Genomic DNA, 21,163 nt, shown 5'->3' on the forward strand with positions numbered 1-21,163 from the left:
TTCCTAAAATTGCTATAGATTTGTAGCTATATAACAAAAAAAATTATTGTCTGACAGGAAAAAAAATCTGACTACTTAAAAATGCAAGTAAAAAAGTTAGGTGCATCTAATTGGGCTGCAATCTGTGTAAAGTCTATGAATTCATATGACCTTATTATGCTCATTATCCCAAAATTGGTATCCCAAGTGTGGCACCCAGAAAAAAAATTAATTTAGGCTTCAGGTCTGGATGTAGAGATTATCGGGTAATTGTGGTCCCGCGCTTCCTCGGCGTCCCGATGCTGTCGGTAGTTCATCCAGCAGCAAGCCTCCACGTCTGTCTCGTCGATACCCCAGAACGCGAGTTCCTCCTCGAAGAGAGGACCGCAGACATCGTTGGGACAATGCAACTTCCCTGTGCGGTAATAATTGAGGATAAAAGCAAAGGTGTTGGGGTGGCGGTCAAAGAAGAACTCGTCGGATTTGGGGTCATAGTCAAAGTTACTGAACGCATCTGGCTCCGTGAGCCAGGACAAGCGCGTCCCAGGCAGCGTCTTCAGTGTGCTGCGGTACGTCTCGTGCCGAATCCCCCCGCAGTTTATCACTATTTTCTCGCTGTCTGACGGACAAGTCATGTCTGCGCTGTAACATGCTTTGTTGGACGACTTGTTCCCACCCTTGCGCCCTTTGAAAGAGGAGACACACACCGAACTGAGCATAGAGGAGCAGGGGGAGGGAGAGGAGGAGAGAGAACCGAGCGGGGAGGGAGGGAGGAGGAGCCTGCGGTGGGAGAACAGAAGAGATGAGAAAATTAGTGATGCTCACACTTTTATACATTATCAAACTTGTCAAAGTAACCTGCTTCTAACTCATCACATCATTAGTTGGGGGGCGGGGGGGAGGAGGAGCCTGCGGTGGGAGAACAGAAGAGAAGAGAAAATTAGTGAAGCTCATACATTTATACAGTATCAGACTGGTCAAAGTAACCTGTCTTTAACTCATCACATCCTTAGTTCTTGCACCGGTTACTAATGGCTCTGTACAACCGCAGGGAAAATTGTACAAAAGCTGTCACAGGGTGGTACCTTTTCAAAAGTTATTATATGCTTAGAAGTTCTTTATTGGAGTCTATGGTTCCATGAAGAATCTCTAACATCCATGGAGATTATTCGAATGTTCTTCACACTAATAAAAAGAGGTTATTTTAAGAACTGCTCACTGAAAGGTTCTTTGGGGAACCCAAGCCATTCTTCTATGGTTCTACTGCGAAACCTCCTTTGGGAATCTTTATTTTTAAAGAGTCAAATATGTACCATTTAAGTATACTGATACGTACCCATTTGGGGGTAAATGCATACAAAGGTGTGCCTTTTAAATGGTACTGCCCCAGTTTTGTAACTTTTTTAAGAGTGTATGTGGTGCAATGCAATATCAATCCATTTTTTTTTTCAAAATCCTATTGAAATTTATTAGAAACTGCAAATATAAGACCATTGTCGAATATCATAAACCTAAGGTCCTTTATGGTATAGTCTACTCATCGGGCTTGGAAAAGAGAGGGCCTGTCCATAAAACTATGTCAAAATGACGGCCCTAGCAAACATACAAAATCAGATGAATGATGATGCAAGTATATGGGATAAGCGTTTTAATAAAGGAGTGAGTTCAATATACTTCAGGTGTCCCATAATAAACAGGAAAGAGACCCCTCCTCCTCTGCAATGCCCACCCATCTTTCCTTTTCCGTCTTTTGCCATCACTCAGCTCTCATGTCCCTCGATTCACTAAAACACTCTGCTCAATTACAGCGAACAGAGATGAAAATGACTGAACATTTCACAGCCACCCCCCTCCCCACACTCTCAGCGTATCCAATAGAAAGAGGGAGAGGAAGAAAACGAGAGCGAGAGGAAGGGTGGGAAAGAGGGAGAAAAGCTAAAGGCAGAACGATTATTTGCTGAGCTACACAAAATAGGGAGAAAAGACTGCAGAGCATTAACTCTTACACTGTCTCTCTCTGGGCAGTGCTAATGTTATGCAGACCGTTCAATACAGTCTGTGTACAGTATTAGCCTTGGTTACAGGTGTAAAATCCAGAAAATTGTAATTGTTTGAGTGTGCAATTGTCAAATTTACCTAAAAAGGGTTAGTTTCACGTAACCTCTCATATGCACATTCATGTTTTCATTCCATTACACTAAGCAAGTGCTTTAAAAACGGAATGTTTCTACTTCATAGCTATAGTGAAACAAATGAGTCCTGGCTCTCTTTTTCCAATCAAAACATCCCATTTTGGAAATATGGAGCAGGGACGCTATTATCTTTTTCTCTTGGGGTCTCTGTGGCAACATGCCATTTGTAGCCGATTTAACCTTTAAAAATTACTTTTGTTAGTGTGACCTAATATAGGCACATTGACTCCCTCATGTTAAATAAGGGTTTTAAATGTAATAAAACAAGTTACTACATGAAGCACTTTTTACTGTTGCCTAGCAATTTTTTTTTACAGTGGACAAGGGTCAGATTTCAATGACAAATGTTTTTCTGTGTTGTCTCTTTTTGCTTTCACAATAACTCTTCCTTATCTGTTCCTCGTTTGGCTGTGCTGCATGGCTGTTCCACATATATCTGTCAAACTGTCTTCCCTCATTACTTATCCACTCTTATCCATTCTCCTCAGCTCACTCTTCCTCTTGCTTTCCCTTATGTCCCCTGTGATTAACTGTTGAAACAAAGATCACAGGAATATGAGAACTGTAGGAAGGAGAGAGGCTGAAGCACATGAAACAATGTAATTGAGACAGTTAAGTGGGTTTCTGCTTTCAGCACCACGGACAGCACACGAGTTTCAGTTGATCATTTAAAGCAGTATAAGCATTGGAAATGAAAATGAGCAAAACAAAGTTTTATAACAGAAGTAAACTGAAGAGTCATAAATAAAATAAAAAAATAAACCTAATAATAATCATAATATAATGTAATTATAAAATAATAATGTAAAAACTCAACCCACAACTGTGCTGGTGTTACACTGCTTTTACAATAAATATTCTCAGAGTAGTTCTCATAATTATACACAACTAAATCCTCAAAAGTGGAAAAACTTTGGCTCTGCTACACCATCAAAACATCACTATGTTTGTCTGGGCCTCCCAACATATTAATATTATTTAAACCAGTGCCGTTTTTGCAAGGTGTTTAAATATGTCAGGCTTGTATAGTGAAATAAATAACTATAAGGAACACAAAAGGAGTAAATAAATAAAATGATGAATAGGAAAAACTGAAACTGAGAGGAAACTAGGGGGGAAAAGTTGTGCTGACAATGCAAAAAACAAAACAAGGCTCTCACTAAAAAGGGAAATCATTGTTAAGTGTGTGTGCCTGGATGGGGGTGTGTATGTCCGTTGGGATGGGGGTTGGTTGTAAGGACAGATACGCCTATAAAAGACAACAGCACTATATCGACAGAGAGCACGGAGAGAGGAAAAAGGAAGAGAACAGGTTACGGCCACTGAGGGAAATGTGAAGGAATGACTGCAGTAAAGGTAAATGAAGCTCCATTCACAAATTATTCAATTTCTAGAAACAATGCCAAAGAGAAGTGATATATACATGCATTTTTATGAGACAGAAGTAGAAATGAACCATATCTATGCTATTTTTCTTTTATCGTACAGTATGCTGCTGTAGTGCGTGTGCATTGTACCTTCACTCTAACTCCATTTCTCTCTGTCTGGTGCAGTGTAGGTTCTTTGGATTTTTCTGCTTGCTATCCCACTGCGGTTGAAGCTCGGCGGTGCTCAAAGGCCACCTAGAGGACTAATTGGGGAACTGCACAGCACAAAATACTGCAGTACCCCCTCCTCTTCAAGCTTTCTCCCCGACTGAGGTATGAATGCCTTATGCAAACCATCTGTCGATGCATTGCATACAGGTTTGTGTCCCTTTTTAGCCCATACACCCTTTTAATGAACTGAAATCACTTAACAAATGCAATTCAATCGCTGAATTATATGAACTGACTATGTATTATCTCGGAGCTTTCTGATCTCAGTGATTAAGGCTTTTTGCAATCCCTTCCTCGTTCTCTCTCTCCCTTATTTGTGTGCACTAAACTACTCTCAGTCGAGTTGCTCATATCGACGTCTCTTGTGGAATAACACTAAAAGAAAATAAATTAACAGAGCAAGAACACTTATGCACACAAACACAGGCACATTAAAAAAAGGCAATGTCACAGCACAATTAATTAGCTTTAAATGAAATTAAGCTGTGCAAAGACAAACTACAAAGCATTGGCACATATGCATATACGATATATCCTCAGAAGGTCATCAGTCAGACTTTGACCTCTGCTTTGAAACTAATCACAGCTCTGTTCTCAGCCCTTTTCAAAAGGCCCACTCTTTATTTTCAGTCAAGAGAGTGAGAAAGAGATTCAGAAAGGGACTTAGAGGACTCATCTTACAAGTGACAGCATTGAGACGTGCATGACTATATTCCCATATCTAGCACTAACAGTGTTAAGATAGTTATAACCCCCCCAAGAGATTCAGAAAGGGACTTAGAGGACTCATCTTACAAGTGACAGCATTGAGACGTGCATGACTATATTCCAATATCTAGCACTAACAGTGTTCTTAAGATACACCATCCAGTCTCAGCTCTCGTTAAAACCTAATTAATAAAAGTGCCCTCTCCAGTTAATTACCATCCCTTTATAGTCCCCCATTAAGTACTCAGGGAATGAAGCCGGAGAGAGATGGGATATAATTGTGTTAAGCCAAATCACACATGAACTTGATGGAAACTATTCTTAGCGGTGGGAAAGAATGGAGTAGTGTGACAAAAAAAAAAGACCTGAAAAACAAACGGAGGACAGTGAAGGTTATCTCAGGTGATGTGTAAGGGTCGTACTGTTCGGAAGGAGTGCATCTGTATTAAGGATGCAAAATCATGGAAAGGCATCAGCAAGAGGGAGAGTAAATGGTTTGAAATAAGGCACTGCCAATGGGATGTGAGTGGGCAAAGGAGGGAGGGGGAAAGGGAGGGACCAAAAGCTGAGAGAAACGAACAGAAAAAGTTTAACTGGTGTATGTGATAAGATGAGAAAGTGTAGAGGAAGAGGAAAACAAGTTAGAACAAAAGTACTGATTATAGATCAGTAGGCAAGTTCTCAAGTTCAGGGCCGGCTGCATAAAGGTTGCTTAGACTAGTCTTAAAAAGTTAGTCATGTAATTTTTTTTCTTCTAGACTAGTCACAACTTTTTAAAATCAGTTACAAAAAGGTAGACTGCTCTAATTTGAATCGAAAAGTAAGACTGGTTATCCATTGGCTAACTCCTAGTTGGTCAAACTAGTTCTTAAGACACAGTCTTAACATAGTGACTATGTTTATGCAACTGGCCCCAGGGCTCAGATAGTTAAAAGTAAACAATTTGGTTATCCAACCTATACTTTCTATTATCTGTATTTAGCATTGTTTTATTTTATTATCCGCGACCGTATTGGAACCCATTTTTTCGAGATCCACATGTTTTTAAGAGTATTAGCAAGAGACATAGGGGTCATGGTATGATGAGAAGAGCCCCATCTACAGTCAACGTGAACTTTCTAGAGTTTTGTTCACATTTGATTGTAGAGAACCTTGCCAATGGGTAGGGAGTGATGTGGAAAAAAAAAACTGCTTATGCAGTGCATGGAACGAGAACGCTTGAGTTCCCTATAATATACAGAAGGCCATATACTTGGCTACTCTGTTTCAGGGGGGGGGGGGATAGGGGGCAGACAGGTATAAGTAAGATTTGACATTTACGTTAACATAGAGAAAAGACACATTCCATCACATATCAAGGTGACATGTGACTGTGAAGAAAAAAATCAGACACCAATCATTGTGGGACATAAAACGTCCATGTATTTGTTGGACTGACAACTCAAAATAATGGAACATACCAGAAATACCTTAAAAAATATTACAAATAAAATTATGAAGGGGTTTAAGTTGTGTGGGAATTATTGAGTGACCTTTAGGGGTCTACTTTTTCTGGCAGTAATTTACGTCTCACACCTCTAATAGACAGTTTGAACAAAATACAAGGTTGGTGTGAACGATCGATAATAATAGTGTACACACATGATTATGTGACAAGTAATTTTGCTTTGACTTGTACCGTCCGATACTGTTGCCATGGTTACATCCTCGGAATTCTATTTGCGAACGTCTATTTAGCATATTCTGACTAAAATTTGTAATGTGACTTTTATAGTTAGCAAAACGCTGTAATACCGTACAAATGCTTATATGTGAAAAATAAACACCCCTCTCCCCTTTTCCCAAATCTTGATTATGGTGCTTAGACCAAATCCCTCCCATAATTCGCACACGGGTTTAAGTGGCAAAAACAAAGAAGACCTGACTACTACTTGTTGAGTTCGTTGGGTAGGCAGGCCTGCTTTGCATCAGTACACCGGGCACACAGACAGAAACACTCAGAACATAAGTGATATTTTGTCACTTGTACACAAAATCACGACACAGAGACAGCACAAACACCTATATTACATACTTACTCGCTTTGGGTCTGGCTCTGTTCGCGTGCTTGCAGTGTGCGTGTCACTGAACACACACACATGAACACACAAACTGCACAAAAATGCTACGTGGAATTGACTGTTTTCTGACTGAACGGAGGGATCCTCTTGGCGTAGGTCCAAATGACTGTGCAGAAACCTATGATTTTGTTCTCTATAAAATGGCTACAGTTATGAATAATGCAATATATTCTTGCTACAACACCTGCTAGTTCAAAACAACGCAGCTGTGCTACAGTGCGTAGTTCAGCTACTTCAGTGATACAAAAGACTAGCCTACGAAAAATATATCACCCAAGTTGCACCTTTGATAGCCTTGTTCCTCAAATAAATTATTCTCGTTATGTACATAGATGTTACAGGTCTAATATCAAAATAATATTTGCCTGGTAAATAAGCATTTCTATTACTTAAAGCTCGTGTTAACCTTTTACTTTTATTCCCTAAACGAAACAGTCTATTCAACCAAGCGAAACGTGCAGCAGGGAAACCCCTCTCTCTCTCTCTATTTGTTTAATCTTCATGCACTCACTCCATTAACAGTCTATCCCTTTCTTCTCAGTTTTAGCATCCTTTCTTCCGTATCTTCACCAGTTCCCGTTGTCCAGGATTAAGAAGACCGTAACCAGGTCTTTAGTTGCAGACTGAGGTGTCTGTTTGAAATGATTTATGCCGAACAAGCAGCTTGCCAGGCACGACTAGAAATGTTACTCCTTAAGCTGCCTCTATTATTTCTTCCGTTCGTTTTTTCCCCTCCCTTTTTCTTTGTCGATGTTTTTTTGTTTTGTAAATCTGTATTTCCATGCAATTTATTCCTCAGTCTAATGGTGACATGGGATCCCTCCGTGTTGTTCCCTCCCTTTAGCTCTTTAAAGGGAAAGGTGGCAGCTGGTGCCCCCTCCCCAAACCCCACCCTGTCATTTAACCATATACACGCCAAGAAACAAACCTGTCGCTATTTCCGGCATTCCTAATAGTGTTACCTTTATACGTGATTTTTAAAAAGTTCTTAAAACAAAACAAAATTCCCAAACACATTCATTAACCTATCGCTTAATAATGCAGAATTATCATATTTAACATTTAAAAAATAAATAACCAGGGTTATTAATGAACATTAAACATAGGCTATAACTTTACAATTCATGTTTCTATAGATAGATAGTTTATTCAAAATATTACACTAGAAATGATACAGAAAGTGGAATAAATGGCATACAAATTACCTCTACTTACAAGTTGACCTGTTAGGAATGTGTCTTTTACCTTGGTCATTGTGTGTTTCCAGGGGCCATAAATTACCAGTGTAAATCTATAACCCTGATCTCAGTCCATACAGATATGTGTCTCCTTCTTATGGGTGTTCCAAAACAAGACGGTAGAATTTGTGTCTCTGTGTGAAAGAGACAACAACACTACACCAATTAGGATAAGCACCGGGACAGGTCACAGAATTCTGCATAAGCAGACTCAACATCCAAAGGAAATCAGATAATGCAAGCAGGGCAAAAGTAGGCATATATCGAAAAAAAATAATATCCTGAAGGGACACGCCTAAATATGGAAACTTCTAACATTTAGCCTGCATTAAAAATTGTAGGCTAGATTGTAGAATATTCCAATCAAATTATACCACAATCTACAATAAGAAAACCTGAGGATAATAAGAGGTCATAGATGTCTAGACCTGGTCAATAATGATTATTCTTTCTGATCTTTTAACTGTCCCTTACCTATTTTATTTGCTTTTAATAGTTCTCTAAAAGATAAATCTAGCCTCCTGTTTCATAATCTTTGCCTTCACCTGTTCCTTAATTTTTATTCATCTAGCTTCCACATATGGCCTTAAATCAGTCTTGCTTGCTCTCTCTTTGGCACGTTGCTGGAGGCAGAGCTGGGGGAGGAGAGCGAAATGTCGCAAGAGCAAGTAGGTGGAGGAAACCGGGTGGGACAAAATTCAGACTATATTGCAACATTGTTACTAATTCTCTATATTTTACCCATTACCCCACCCTCTCTGTTTTGTTTTAGGCTCTCTTTATGAGATCACGAGCAGAGAAAGGTAGTGTTTAAGCACACACTACTGTGCAACCCTCTTGGGTTGTCTAGGTGTGCAGCCAACTGCCTCCTCAGCGATATTTCAGTCTCTTCCTGGTCTTCCCTCTTCACTTGCAGCTTTTTCCCCTGGGATTTTAAGCATACATTTTATCTAAAATGCACTAAATAATTTCATATATAGTCAATTACAGCACACTGGGAAAGATTTACTCACCTTTATGTCGTTCCAAACCTTTATGACTTTTTTTCTTCTGTGGAACATAAGACACTATTTTGATAGGTCAACAACTTCAGTATATGGACAAAAGCTGAATGATCTTCAAAATATCTCCTGTTGTGTTCCACAGAAGAAAGTCAGTCATACACATTTCAAATGACGTGAGCATGAGATAAGTTTATGACTTTTTTTCTTCTGTGGAACATAAGACACTATTTTGATAGGTCAACAACTTCAGTATATGGACAAAAAAGCTGAATGATCTTCAAAATATCTCCTGTTGTGTTCCACAGAAGAAAGTCAGTCATACACATTTCAAATGACGTGAGCATGAGATAAAACGTGAAAAATAAAGCATCTGTCTAATGCTGCAAATTCAAAGCTGGATGAACCTTAAGCTTAATGATCATAAAATGGATAGTTTATTCAAAAATGTAAATTCTGTCATCATTTACTTACCCTCATGTTGTTCCAAACTTATGACTTTCTTCTATGGAACATAAAAGAAGAATGTTTCAACAGGCTTTGTTTACAGAATGAAAGAAGATGGGGCCCAAAACAATACTGTATGCACAAATAATAACATTTTCGTGTTCAGTGAAGAAAGAACATCATGCAGGTTTGGAATGGTATGAGGGCGAGTAAATGAAAGAATTCTTATTTTTTGTTGAACTATTCCTTCACATCATCTAAAAACCTGTTTTGCCATCAGTTCTGACCCTAAACAAAGCAAAGAATGTGTTCAAAATTTTTGAATGAACTATCCCTTTAAGGATAAATACAAACATACAGGCACACGCACCAGATCAATAAATCAATGTTTCCACCAATCACTTCTAATATGTTTTTGTTCTCCATTTATTTATAGTGACAAAAGAAAAGCATGGAAATTAAGCAATATTGATTAAACCATTTTTTGAAGTTTAGATCAATTATAGCAAAACTAAAAATCAAACCATCCACCCTACTTTGTCTATTTTCTTATACCATAGACATCTTATTTCCTCCATATGTCTGATTCTCAGTACTATACATTTTAGGAACACCTAAAATGTCCAGTGCCATTTCACCCCACTTTGTGCAACACCAGTGGCTTGCGATGTTGGGGGAGGCACAGGTACAGTAAAACTATCCATTTACAGACTACTTTTACCCCTGTGGGGCACAGGCAGAGAGGTGTGCGAGGCAGCCGAGGTTGACATGATAGAGTGGATGGAGCTTTGTGAGCAGGAAGTTGGCTGTGAGCTCCGCTCTTAGTAAAGGTTCCATTAAAGGTAGCTGCATCCAGGACAGAGCGAGGAGACAAATCTGACCTGGAAAAAAGGATTATCAATAACAGAGGAAAAGAAAATGATTTAGTGTGGCAAGAAAAGGCACAAGGCTCTCAGATGAGTATTAATACATTGCATGCACATACTAGTGCTTTGAAGTCTATTATCTTCTTGCCTTATCTCTATGCTGACCATTCACTTAGCTCATATATTACTTTGTCAATAGAAACACATTTGGGAGATTGTGGGTCCTCTGAGACTAAAGCTCTTCATTCCATAGCATAAGGAAATGTCTTTGTATATCCCATACCATTGCTGCCTCAATAAAAGAGCTATAACACAGGAAGAAGGTTTAAGTGCTCTTAAAACTATTTGTTCTTAGTTATGAAGTCAGCAAAGCAGATGTACCAGTTTAAAAAAAATAGAGAGACCATATGTTACACTGTCATACAAAGACTTCCTGTGAAGAGGTGTGTGAATTAACGTCAATTAGTGTTTGTGACCCGAGTGCTGCCCACCAATCAAGAGCTGACAAGGTTCAGGAGGCCAGGCCAGAAGGTGAGATGAGCAATGCTTCACTAAATCATTTTAATAAGGCCTGCAGCAGACCAACGTGAAAAATAAAGCATCTGTCTAATGCTGCAAATTCAAAGCTGGAAGAACCTTAAGCTTAATGATCATAAAATGGATAGTTTATTCAAAAATTAAAATTGTCATCATTTACTTACCCTCATGTTGTTCCAAACTTATGACTTTCTTCTATGGAACATAAAAGAAGAATGTTTCAACAGGCTTTGTTTACAGAATGAAAGAAGATGGGGCCCAAAACAATTCTGTATGCACAAATAATAACATTTTTGTGTTCAGTGAAGAAAGAACATCATGCAGGTTTGGAATGGTATGAGGGCGAGTAAATGAAAGAATTCTTATTTTTTGTTGAACTATTCCTTCACATCATCTAAAAAACTGTTTTGCCATCAGTTCTGACCCTAAACATACTGTTTGTTAAAGTGACCGTGTGTAAAGACATTTTTGGTTGAGTTGGATAACCTGTGTAGAGTGCGTTACATGCACCGTAATTCTAAATAATCAAGCAATGCAAGATATCCGTTCTGCTGCTATACACAGTCAAAAGTCAGGAACTACTTGGAGCTGCACATGATTCACTATAGGCCAGATTTCAGCTATACCCTGATGTTCTGGTGATGGATGCTTTGCTCTAATGGCATCTAGAAGCAGATTGCTCAAATAGTAAATTACCCTACACTTACATCTTGGGATGGAATCAGGTCAGTAAACCCTTTGATCTCCCTCATCACTTTTGAGAATCCACCACTGCTGACCTCAGATCTCAGAATTAGCATATAATCCATCAGTGCATACACACCGCCCTCTGGTGGTGGAGAGTTACCTGTTAAAGTGCTTGAAGTCGGTCGTGGTTGTACTACATACTGGTTCCTGCACAAACGCAGTTTGAGCCATTTCCAGCTGTCTGTACAGTGCCTGATTAAAATCAAGAGAAGTGTGAGTCATCCCATCAGCCTAGAAGCTCCAGTGGAGATCAAACTGCTGTCTGTGGAGCGCTACTGAATCCTCATGGCTATGAGAGCCATCCATTAAGATACTTTGCATGAATTAGCATTTTTTTAAATATTGATGAAGGTCCCTACTGCCTAACATTTCAAAAATACATTTTATTCTCCAATCCCCCCCAAAAGAAAGCTTTGTGTGTCTCTCAGTGCCAAATTTACTCTGTAACACTTTATTTTAAGGTGTCCTTGTTACACGTTACATGAACTTACTATTATAACAATTTATTATGCATAATTTCATGCAAGTAGCTATAAGCCAAACCCTAATCTTAAACATATGGTAAGAACATTTAGGTAATTAATATTACTCCGTACTTAAATGAATAACTACACTGTAACAAGGACAGCTTAAAATAAAGTGTAACCATTTAATTAAAGAAATATTTTTGGTTCAATACAAATGAAAGCGATAGATTTTTGCCCATACAATCGAAGTCAGTGGTTATGACAACTATTTGGTTACCAATGTTCTTCAAAATATCTTCTTTTGTGTTTTGCAGAGGAAAGTAAGTCATGTAAGTTTGGAAAGACATGACGGTGAGTAAATGATGACAGAAATATCATTTTTGGGTGAACTATCCCTTTAGGTTCAATCGACAGCATTTGTGGCATAATGTTGATTACTGAAAAAATGATTTATCCCTCATTTTCAATTTTTGGGATTTTCTGCACAAACGCAGTTTGAGCCATTTCCAGCTGTCTGTACAGTGCCTGATTAAAATCAAGAGAAGTGTGAGTCATTCCATCAGCCTAGAAGCTCCAGTGGAGATCAAACTGCTGTCTGTGGAGCGCTACTGAATCCTCATGGCTATGAGAGCCACCCATTAAGATACTTTGCATGAATTAGCATTTTTTTAAATATTGATGAAGGTGCCTACTGCCTAACATTTCAAAAATACATTTTATTCTCCAATCCCCCCCAAAAGAAAGCTTTGTGTGTCTCTCAGTGCCAAATTTACTCTGTAACACTTTATTTTAAGGTGTCCTTGTTACACGTTACATGAACTTACTATTATAACAATTTATTATGCATAATTTCATGCAAGTAGCTATAAGCCAAACCCTAATCTTAAACATATGGTAAGAACATTTAGGTAATTAATATTACTCCGTACTTAAATGAATAACTACACTGTAACAAGGACAGCTTAAAATAAAGTGTAACCATTTAATTAAAGAAATATTTTTGGTTCAATACAAATGAAAGGGATTGATTTTTGGGTAAACTTTCAGTTACACTCCCTCATTTCTTTACGACGTTCTTTCTTCAGTGGAACACAAACGTTTTTTGGGGGGTTTTTTGCCCATACAATCGAAGTCAGTGGTTATGACAACTATTTGGTTACCAATGTTCTTCAAAATATCTTCTTTTGTGTTTTGCAGAAGAAAGTAAGTCATGTAAGTTTGGAAAGACATGACGGTGAGTAAATGATGACAGAAATATCATTTTTGGGTGAACTATCCCTTTAGGTTCAACCGACAGCATTTGTGGCATAATGTTGATTACTGAAAAAATGATTTATCCCTCATTTTCAATTTTTGGGATTTAATGGATGAAATTTTATAAAAGTACTTACATTAATAGGCCTGATAGATGTGCAAGATGTATATCATGTGGCTATATTTTTAAAACGGTGAGTATTTTAATGTTTACAGACTGTTCCATGTCACTTTCATTGTAAGAGCCTCAGATTTTGTTTTTCTAAAGAAAAGGATGGACAAGTAGAAATTTTTCCTGAGCCTACAATGTTCAGCCTCTTCATCTCACCTGCATCATGCTAAAGTGTTCAGCCGGAGGTTCACGTGCTGCTAATTGACCTCTGTAGCGGTCCTGCATTTCACTGATAGGATTAGAGACCACTCTCACTGTTGGCCGGTCTCTGAGCTGCAGAGGATCAAACAGACACATATGAATGATATACAGAAAAAATTAAATTTCAATTAAATTTATGCATTTAGCAGACGCTTTTATCCAAAGTGACTTACAGTGCATTCAGGCTATAAATTTTTTACCAGTATGTATTTTACCACATTTAGTTCCAAAGACACACACACACATCTCACCCTCTGGGCCAGCTCGCTGAGGAAGTGTGTGATCCAGTGCTCAGGGGCTTTAGAGTGGATTTCATTGTACAGAGATCCGTTCAGTGGCTTTCTTTCATGCTCCGTGTGCGAGGTGAGAGAGAAGTGAGCAGAGGCGGGAGCTTTGTTCTGACGCTGGAGGACTGGAGGAAGAGGGGCATTCTGGGGCAGAGACAAGGAGGCATCTATAGTATCAAATCTTGTTTCTTCGGTTCTGTAGCATTAGGCCAGTCAACAACAAAGGTTAAAGTCTTTTAAGTTAGTATTAACATACTAACAAGGTCTTCCATATATGAGTTATTTTTGTTCAGTTTCGTTTTCGGTCAAGCAAGTTGCTATAAAAGCAAGCTGCCAGCTTAACTGTAGTAACAACTCCTCTTGTAACTATGGTTACCGTGATTTCTGTCAAAGTTAACAAAACAAACTTGGTTGGTAACCAGGTTTGATGTTTCTCGTGCCTAACTTACCTTGCCAGTTTTAAAGTAAAACGGAAAAGGTTGCAGATGTTCGTGTCCAATGGTTGTGCTGGTTTGGACATTTCGTCTCTGGTTATCCATTTGCTTCATACACTCCCTCGCAAAAACTGAAAACAAACAACCAAATAGATAACAGGAACTCCTTTCCGTCGAAAATTAGACAAGTGAAATATTACTGATAAGACCCTGTACGTGTTTAGTCATGTATAATACTGCCTCGGTCCATAGGAATGGAGTCTGCCCAGTTTAGGCTTTTCTGCTGCTATGGAAACGAACTCGCGTCCAAGAAGAGAAATTAAACAAACAGTAACATTAAACAGTCAAATTAAATAGTCCTCGATCATATGCGAGTTTTCCCGAGAAACGTGAACCTAAACCGTAAAAAGAAGATGAAACAATAAAAGTAAATAAATAACGTAATCATTTCTATAATTATTATATGTAGGCAGGTATTGGATACTAGGATCTTCTTAGCAGTTCAAGAAGCTTTTACAATATTTATTTTTCTTTTCTTTTGTAAAGTGAAAGTGGTTGTATTAGGGCCATTCACATTACAGATGAATTTAATCAAATCTATCAAAACAAGTCCGAGCCCAGTCAAATTTAACTCCAAAAATTAAAAGAAAGAAACTAAAGTACATTGTGATAATTTCATGACAATAAGAATTTAATTTGAAATTTAATTGAATGACAATTAAATTCTAATAAACCATAATGCAAAACAAATGCTCACTCTCATTATTACAAAAAGAATACAAATAAAAGGTATATGGTAAATTATTAAAATAGTTATATTTTGTCAAATCTTTGGTGATCATGATAAATGTTTATAATCTGTGGGCATAAATTAACTCAGCAGACTATTAAATTACATTGTTGGTTTTAATGTATGAATAAATATATAAATAAACTCAAAAATTCAAGCATTGAACATAGGCACTATGACTGGCAGCGCAAAGCCACTCATAGCAGCGCACTGTCGTGACGACCCTATTGGAGTATGGCACGCTTTGTACGGCGCAATCTGTTCATTCAGGAAGTGTCTTCTGCAATAACAGTGTTTGTGTACTCCTGATGTAGTTCACACAGAGCAGAACACATAATACAAGAATACTTACAGAAATGGGATGCATAGCTTTAACTCTTTTGTCAATGCATGTTTTCTGAAACACAGACTCGATACGTGAATGAATGAATAATGGTCTAAGTAGGAGCCATCATGCCATTCAGTTCAGCAATAATCCTACGGCAAAAGACACAAAGTCCTAGAAGTACACACACTCTGTATTTGCACTAGGCAGCCAATTTTTAAAGTTTTAAAGTCTTCTGTGCTAACAGACACACACAACCCCCGAGAACATCACAGGGTGCAGGTTCCACATAAGAACACAATAGAAAATTAGACTCAAGACAAACCAAATGCACTATACAGTCTATCCCCCTGCATGGCCAGGGATAATAGCATATTTGAGGTCTACATGTTTTGAGATCGTTCCACTAACATATAAATAGCTAAGGGTAGTCTACACTGATCTCCTCTGGGTCTTCTGTCATCCTATAGGAGCAGAGAGGGTGGGAGAATGGATCAGCAGGTCAGTCCGAGGTCGAGACTGGTTAACCCCTGAACTCCAAAGACCTGTCGGTGAAAAGACAACGATGGACGAAATTTCAAAATACAGATAGGCTACTAGTGCATTCAGTAGAATATTGCATATTTCATTAAAGACATTTAAAGGGATAGTTCACCCAAAAATGAAAATTCTGTCATTAATCACTCAGTACTCACCCGTAAGAACTTTGTTCATCTTCGGAACACAAACTAAGATATTTTTGATGAAATCTGAGCTTTCTGACCCTCCCATAGACAGCACTTCAACTACCACGTTCAAGGCCCAACAATGTAGTACGGACATCGATATAATAGTCCATGTGACATCAGTGGTTCAACTGTAATTTTATGAAGCTACGAGAATACTTTAATGAATCACTTCAATCAACAATTTCTTCTCATCCGTGTCAGTCGACACACGTTCATGAGAGTACCACGATGTATACGTGCACATTCTCGTAGCATCTTAAGATTACAGTTGAACCACTGATGTCACATGGACTATTATATCCATGTCCTTACTACGTTTCTGGGCCATAAAACATTTCAGTTGTGTTGCTGTCTATGCAGGGTCATAAAGCTCTCAGCTTTCATAAAAAATATCATAATTTGTGTTCTGAAGAACGAAGGTCTTACGGGTTTGGAACGACATGAGGGTGAGTAATTAATGACAATTTTTGGGTGAACTATCCCTTTAACATGACAAGTAAATTTGTATTTGATTAATTTTAACAGTCTGTTGTACACACTGTCTACTGTAATAAACACAAAATAGATGTTGTGAGATACACTACCATTCAGTAAGATCTGAGGGAAATTAGTGCTTTTATTCAGCAAGGATGTATTCAATTTCAAATGGATCAAAAGTGACAGAAAATAAATTTACGTTACAAAAGATTTCGATTTCAAATAAATGCTGTTCATTTGTACCATTTATCAAAGTATCCTAAAAATGTATCACATTTTATGCAAAAAATATTAAATATCACAACTGTTTTCAAAACTGTTGACCAAAACAAAAATGTCTTCTGATTAATGATGGGCTGAGTGCTGATGAGAAAAGGAAAGAACAACAGAGAAAAGGTATGAAAGGAAAAGAACGTAATAGCCACACTCACGAGTAGCTGGTATGTTGCTGGCGTCTCCTGGCACTTCTCATCTTCTCAAATCTGGCTTCCATCTCTTCTAGTACCTTAGGGGTGTAACGCACCACCAGCTTCACTGAACCCTGCGCTGCCTTTAGCAGCTCTACAGCTTTCTCATGATGTTCTCCCTCTACACTCTACACACAATGAAGAAATGAAGGACATTTTGACAGCTGTTATTCTGGGAAACCACAGCTCCTAAAATCAAGATCACGGTCACACACGGAAATACAAATTATACAACTCAAAATCCTACTCCCAACATACCACTCCATTAACAGAGAGCAGCTGGTCTCCTCTCTTCAGACCACCCTGTCGGTCAGCAACACCCCCTGGGATGACCCTGGAGATGTAGATGGGAGAGTTTTGTTCTTTTCCACCCATGATGTTGAACCCAAGCCCCTCGTCTGTTTTAGGGAGTTCGACCACTCTTGGGTGTGCATGGCCTTCACTGGCTGCAAACGCTGCTACTGTGGCCTGGAAAAAGACACACAACAAGTGTTTTCTTCAGTATATAATCATTCTCGATCAATATGGTGGCAATTTTTTTGGTAAAAAGCTACCTTTGCAGTGGCTTGTGCTCGGACCTCTGGCCCACCTACAATGTCCAATGTATCATAAAGCTGCTCATAGACCTTAAAAAGGGACAGTTATTTCAAATTGTTGTAGTTTACAGTTAGTAACATTTTATAATGAATAGGATTAACAAATATTATCACATTACACAATGTTTTGCAGATCATTGATTAATATACATACAAATCCCAGAAATGTCCTCCCACTTTGATTCCTATTTTCAAGTGCATACATAATTCAGTTAACACAAACTTGCTGATGTCTTTTAAACAATAATAATGTTCATTATTGACTTCATAAGAAATGATAATGTACAATATGTTGGTCATTATTGCAAAATAAAGCCCTGTAGTATCACACAAGAACTTGCCGCTATGGGTTTATTTTGTGACAATGACTGTGTGACTGTCCATTATCTTGCTTACTGCACAGCTGTTGATGACCAAATAAATAAATGGGCATGATATACTGATTTTAGTGAAAATTATTTATATTTATACTATATGAGAAGAAAGAGACAATACCTAATTATATATTTAAGCTCTCATACAAAAATCAAGAGCTGTGTAATAACGAAAGTTATTAATCCTATGGAAGGTTTGTGAAGTAGAAGGAAAATTTTAGTGGAAAGAATCATAATCAAAGTAGACACTGATCAAAATCTGGTCTTCCTATAATATGTTCTCTCTCAGCTATGCAAACGAGCAGGGCATCTGAAGGGCATGTGAAAGCCGAATAAGTCTGACAAGAGTGTCATGTAGAAGATCTGTGCAAGTTGTAAACAGACTGGACTCCTGCCATTGAAACCCATTACTACAAATCAAGGAGTGAGATATGGAGACTGAAGTGAGATGCTGTCTCAAAGAGACAAGCAAGTCTTTCAGGAGGAGGAACAGTGCAGCACAATTCTGTCTACGAGAAAAGACCAAACACGTGTGGAGGAGGCAAACGACAAAGTGCTGTCTTATGTGGTGACACATTTCACTTCAAACCGTCATGTTATACCTAGCTATTTATGTTCCATTAGTGTTCTGTGAAATCAGTACAAGTACAAAAAAGGTACAAATTAGTATATATTTTCACATTTTTTCCTTTTAAATATTTTTCAAATGAATGCAACATGTTCCAACTGAACAGTATCCAGCAAACAGTTTTAACAGAAGCAAAGTCACAATCAAGCGTCCTTATTTAAAGGACTGAGGCAGCCTTTACCTCTCGGATGGCAGCACAGAACTTGCTCTGTAAAACTCTCTGCAGAGCCTGGAGTTTGGGAGGAGGAAGTTCACCGCTTCTTTGAAGCCTGTCCAGCAATTCTATCACTCTGCAAACATCTGGCAGAAAATAAAACAATCACAGAAACATACATTTAAAAAAAATGATGGCTGGATAGTATGGAAAGTCAACTAGTGAAAGTTCTGGATTTTCTATATATTTTTTTACTTTCCTTGAAAAGTAGTAGACATTATGTCTAATTCAATAACCGAGTAGATCATCTGGTTTTCTCAAGCCAAATAAAAGGGACTAACGTTATCACAGAAACATACATTTAAAAAAAATGATGGCTGGATAGTATGGAAAGTCAACTAGTGAAAGTTCTGGAATTTATTTATTTTTTTTTTACTTTCCTTGAAAAGTAGTAGACATTATGTCTAATTCAATAACCGAGTAGATCATCTGGTTTTCTCAAACCAAATAAAAGGGACTAACGTTACGTAACTATGATCAGCACCGATGCCGATGAAGACATCTAATGTAGGACAAAATAGCATGGGAAAAAAAAGGCAAGATTACTTCCATGCCGTTATATATCCACAGATGACATGCATATATATATATATATTTGTTTTTCTTCTTTACTCAATGAAATTCAAGCATAATACAAACACGAGCACTCCCTACTGGGGACATCCATTCATTCACATCGTGGGCACTATATCCCCCACTCGGTGCTCGTGAAGACACAAGAGCCCGTCAGTTCATTTGGGAATGCCATCCGCCAGAGTATTTCCAAACAGCACTCGCGTCTGTCGGGACATAATGAAGTAAATTACCTCTTTCCAAGCAGAGCGGCTCAGTCAACGCCGCCATGTCCAGCTCTTTCCCCGAATGATAATACATCAGGAAGACCGTCTGCTGCAGTGGAGCGCCGAACCGTTGCCAACCTTCTGTTCCCAGAAGTAGAAGTGTAATGTACAAGATATTGTTTTGAAGAGGACAGAAAGGGGTTTCAATTGTAAAAATCAATCGTCTTCAGCAGGTTCGCAGTGAAAGAGCAGCTACGGTGGCGAGATGCGCGAGGAGCCGCTTACTGAATGACGCAATACAGTATGTCAGAGGCGCGAGCTCAACCAAAGCCCATCAGCTCGCTATTAATCGTTACTGCAACCTAGTGGCCGATCTATTTTTATCGGTTATAAGGCAAGACTTTAAAAATAAGTAATCAAGAAGACAATAATTTGGCAATAAAAAGTGTTTATTCAAGAATGAAAAACAGAACCAATACGATCAGAGACAAGCTAAAAAAAAATTAGGAGTGATTTTTAATAACCTAGTGCAGACATTCTTATTTAAAAAACACGTGTCAATTTTTGCTGCCTTGGTTACTTCAGTAAATTTAGGGGCCACTGTACAATTTGCAAACGATCCATATATTGAACCAAATATAAAAAAATGTACAAGACAAAAGATAGAAAAAAAATAAAGTTAGAGAAATGGGGGCAGATATAAAAGGAACATTGTACAAATAACGTTTCAAACCATCAAGCAAATACTCCTGTAATCAACAAATATCTATGAAAATGGACATAACGGTACTAAACAAGCCCTATCATCTGACAGTTACCCATCTCTTACTGAATAAACTACACTGCAATAAAACAGTGCCATTCAATAACCGAGTAGATCATCTGGTTTTCTCAAACCAAATAAAAGGGACTAACGTTACGTAACTATGATCAGCACCGATGCCGATGAAGACATCTAATGTAGGACAAAATAGCATGGGAAAAAAAAGGCAAGATTACTTCCATGCCGTTATATATCCACAGATGACATGCATATATATATATATATTTGTTTTTCTTCTTTACTCAATGAAATTCAAGCATAATACAAACACGAGCACTCCCTACTGGGGACATCCATTCATTCACATCGTGGGCACTATATCCCCCACTCGGTGCTCGTGAAGACACAAGAGCCCGTCAGTTCATTTGGGAATGCCATCCGCCAGAGTATTTCCAAACAGCACTCGCGTCTGTCGGGACATAATGAAGTAAATTACCTCTTTCCAAGCAGAGCGGCTCAGTCAACGCCGCCATGTCCAGCTCTTTCCCCGAATGATAATACATCAGGAAGACCGTCTGCTGCAGTGGAGCGCCGAACCGTTGCCAACCTTCTGTTCCCAGAAGTAGAAGTGTAATGTACAAGATATTGTTTTGAAGAGGACAGAAAGGGGTTTCAATTGTAAAAATCAATCGTCTTCAGCAGGTTCGCAGTGAAAGAGCAGCTACGGTGGCGAGATGCGCGAGGAGCCGCTTACTGAATGACGCAATACAGTAT

At 38.4% G+C, this 21,163-nt stretch overlaps 3 protein-coding genes across 3 annotated transcripts; all 3 read right to left on the reverse strand.

Annotated features, from left to right (window-relative positions):
- Positions 1-212: 212 nt before the first annotated feature.
- LOC107583086 (potassium voltage-gated channel subfamily C member 1-like) lies at positions 213-741 on the reverse strand. Its single transcript, XM_016269181.1, has one exon. The coding sequence runs from the start codon at positions 696-698 to the stop codon at positions 213-215; it is 486 nt and encodes a 161-aa protein (XP_016124667.1). The 5' UTR covers positions 699-741.
- A 9,176-nt stretch (positions 742-9,917) lies between these two features.
- Positions 9,918-14,547, reverse strand: LOC107583087 (uncharacterized). The gene is made up of 5 exons (XM_016269182.1): positions 14,264-14,547; positions 13,779-13,958; positions 13,483-13,599; positions 11,534-11,625; positions 9,918-10,164 (listed from the first exon to the last, which is right to left on the reverse strand). Exons 1-5 carry the CDS (start codon positions 14,360-14,362, stop codon positions 9,918-9,920), a joined length of 735 nt encoding a protein of 244 aa, XP_016124668.1. The 5' UTR covers positions 14,363-14,547.
- A 503-nt stretch (positions 14,548-15,050) lies between these two features.
- On the reverse strand, positions 15,051-20,448 carry LOC107583036 (protein lin-7 homolog B-like). Its single transcript, XM_016269113.1, has 6 exons — positions 19,654-20,448; positions 18,815-18,933; positions 17,590-17,661; positions 17,294-17,503; positions 17,000-17,163; positions 15,051-15,908 (listed from the first exon to the last, which is right to left on the reverse strand). The coding sequence occupies exons 1-6, from the start codon at positions 19,718-19,720 to the stop codon at positions 15,887-15,889; spliced, it is 654 nt and encodes a 217-aa protein (XP_016124599.1). The 5' UTR covers positions 19,721-20,448; the 3' UTR covers positions 15,051-15,886.
- Positions 20,449-21,163: the final 715 nt, after the last annotated feature.

Source organism: Sinocyclocheilus grahami, unplaced genomic scaffold (assembly GCF_001515645.1).
Source record: "Sinocyclocheilus grahami isolate Dianchi unplaced genomic scaffold, SAMN03320097.WGS_v1.1 scaffold49.1, whole genome shotgun sequence".
Taxonomy (NCBI): domain Eukaryota; kingdom Metazoa; phylum Chordata; class Actinopteri; order Cypriniformes; family Cyprinidae; genus Sinocyclocheilus; species Sinocyclocheilus grahami.

Coding starts and splice junctions, on each gene's coding strand:
- LOC107583086 (XM_016269181.1), bottom strand. CDS start 698: ATGCTCAGTTCGGTGTGTGTCTCCTCTTTCAAAGGGCGCAAGGGTGGG.
- LOC107583087 (XM_016269182.1), bottom strand. CDS start 14,362: ATGAAGCAAATGGATAACCAGAGACGAAATGTCCAAACCAGCACAACC. Junction 13,600..13,778: donor TCAGCGAGCTGGCCCAGAGG/GTGAGATGTGTG, acceptor GATCCTCTGCAG/CTCAGAGACCGGCCAACAGT. Junction 10,165..11,533: donor GACTTCAAGCACTTTAACAG/GTAACTCTCCAC, acceptor CCTTTTTTCCAG/GTCAGATTTGTCTCCTCGCT.
- LOC107583036 (XM_016269113.1), bottom strand. CDS start 19,720: ATGTATTATCATTCGGGGAAAGAGCTGGACATGGCGGCGTTGACTGAG. Junction 17,504..17,589: donor GAGCACAAGCCACTGCAAAG/GTAGCTTTTTAC, acceptor GTCTTTTTCCAG/GCCACAGTAGCAGCGTTTGC. Junction 15,909..16,999: donor CAGCAACATACCAGCTACTC/GTGAGTGTGGCT, acceptor TTTCACCGACAG/GTCTTTGGAGTTCAGGGGTT.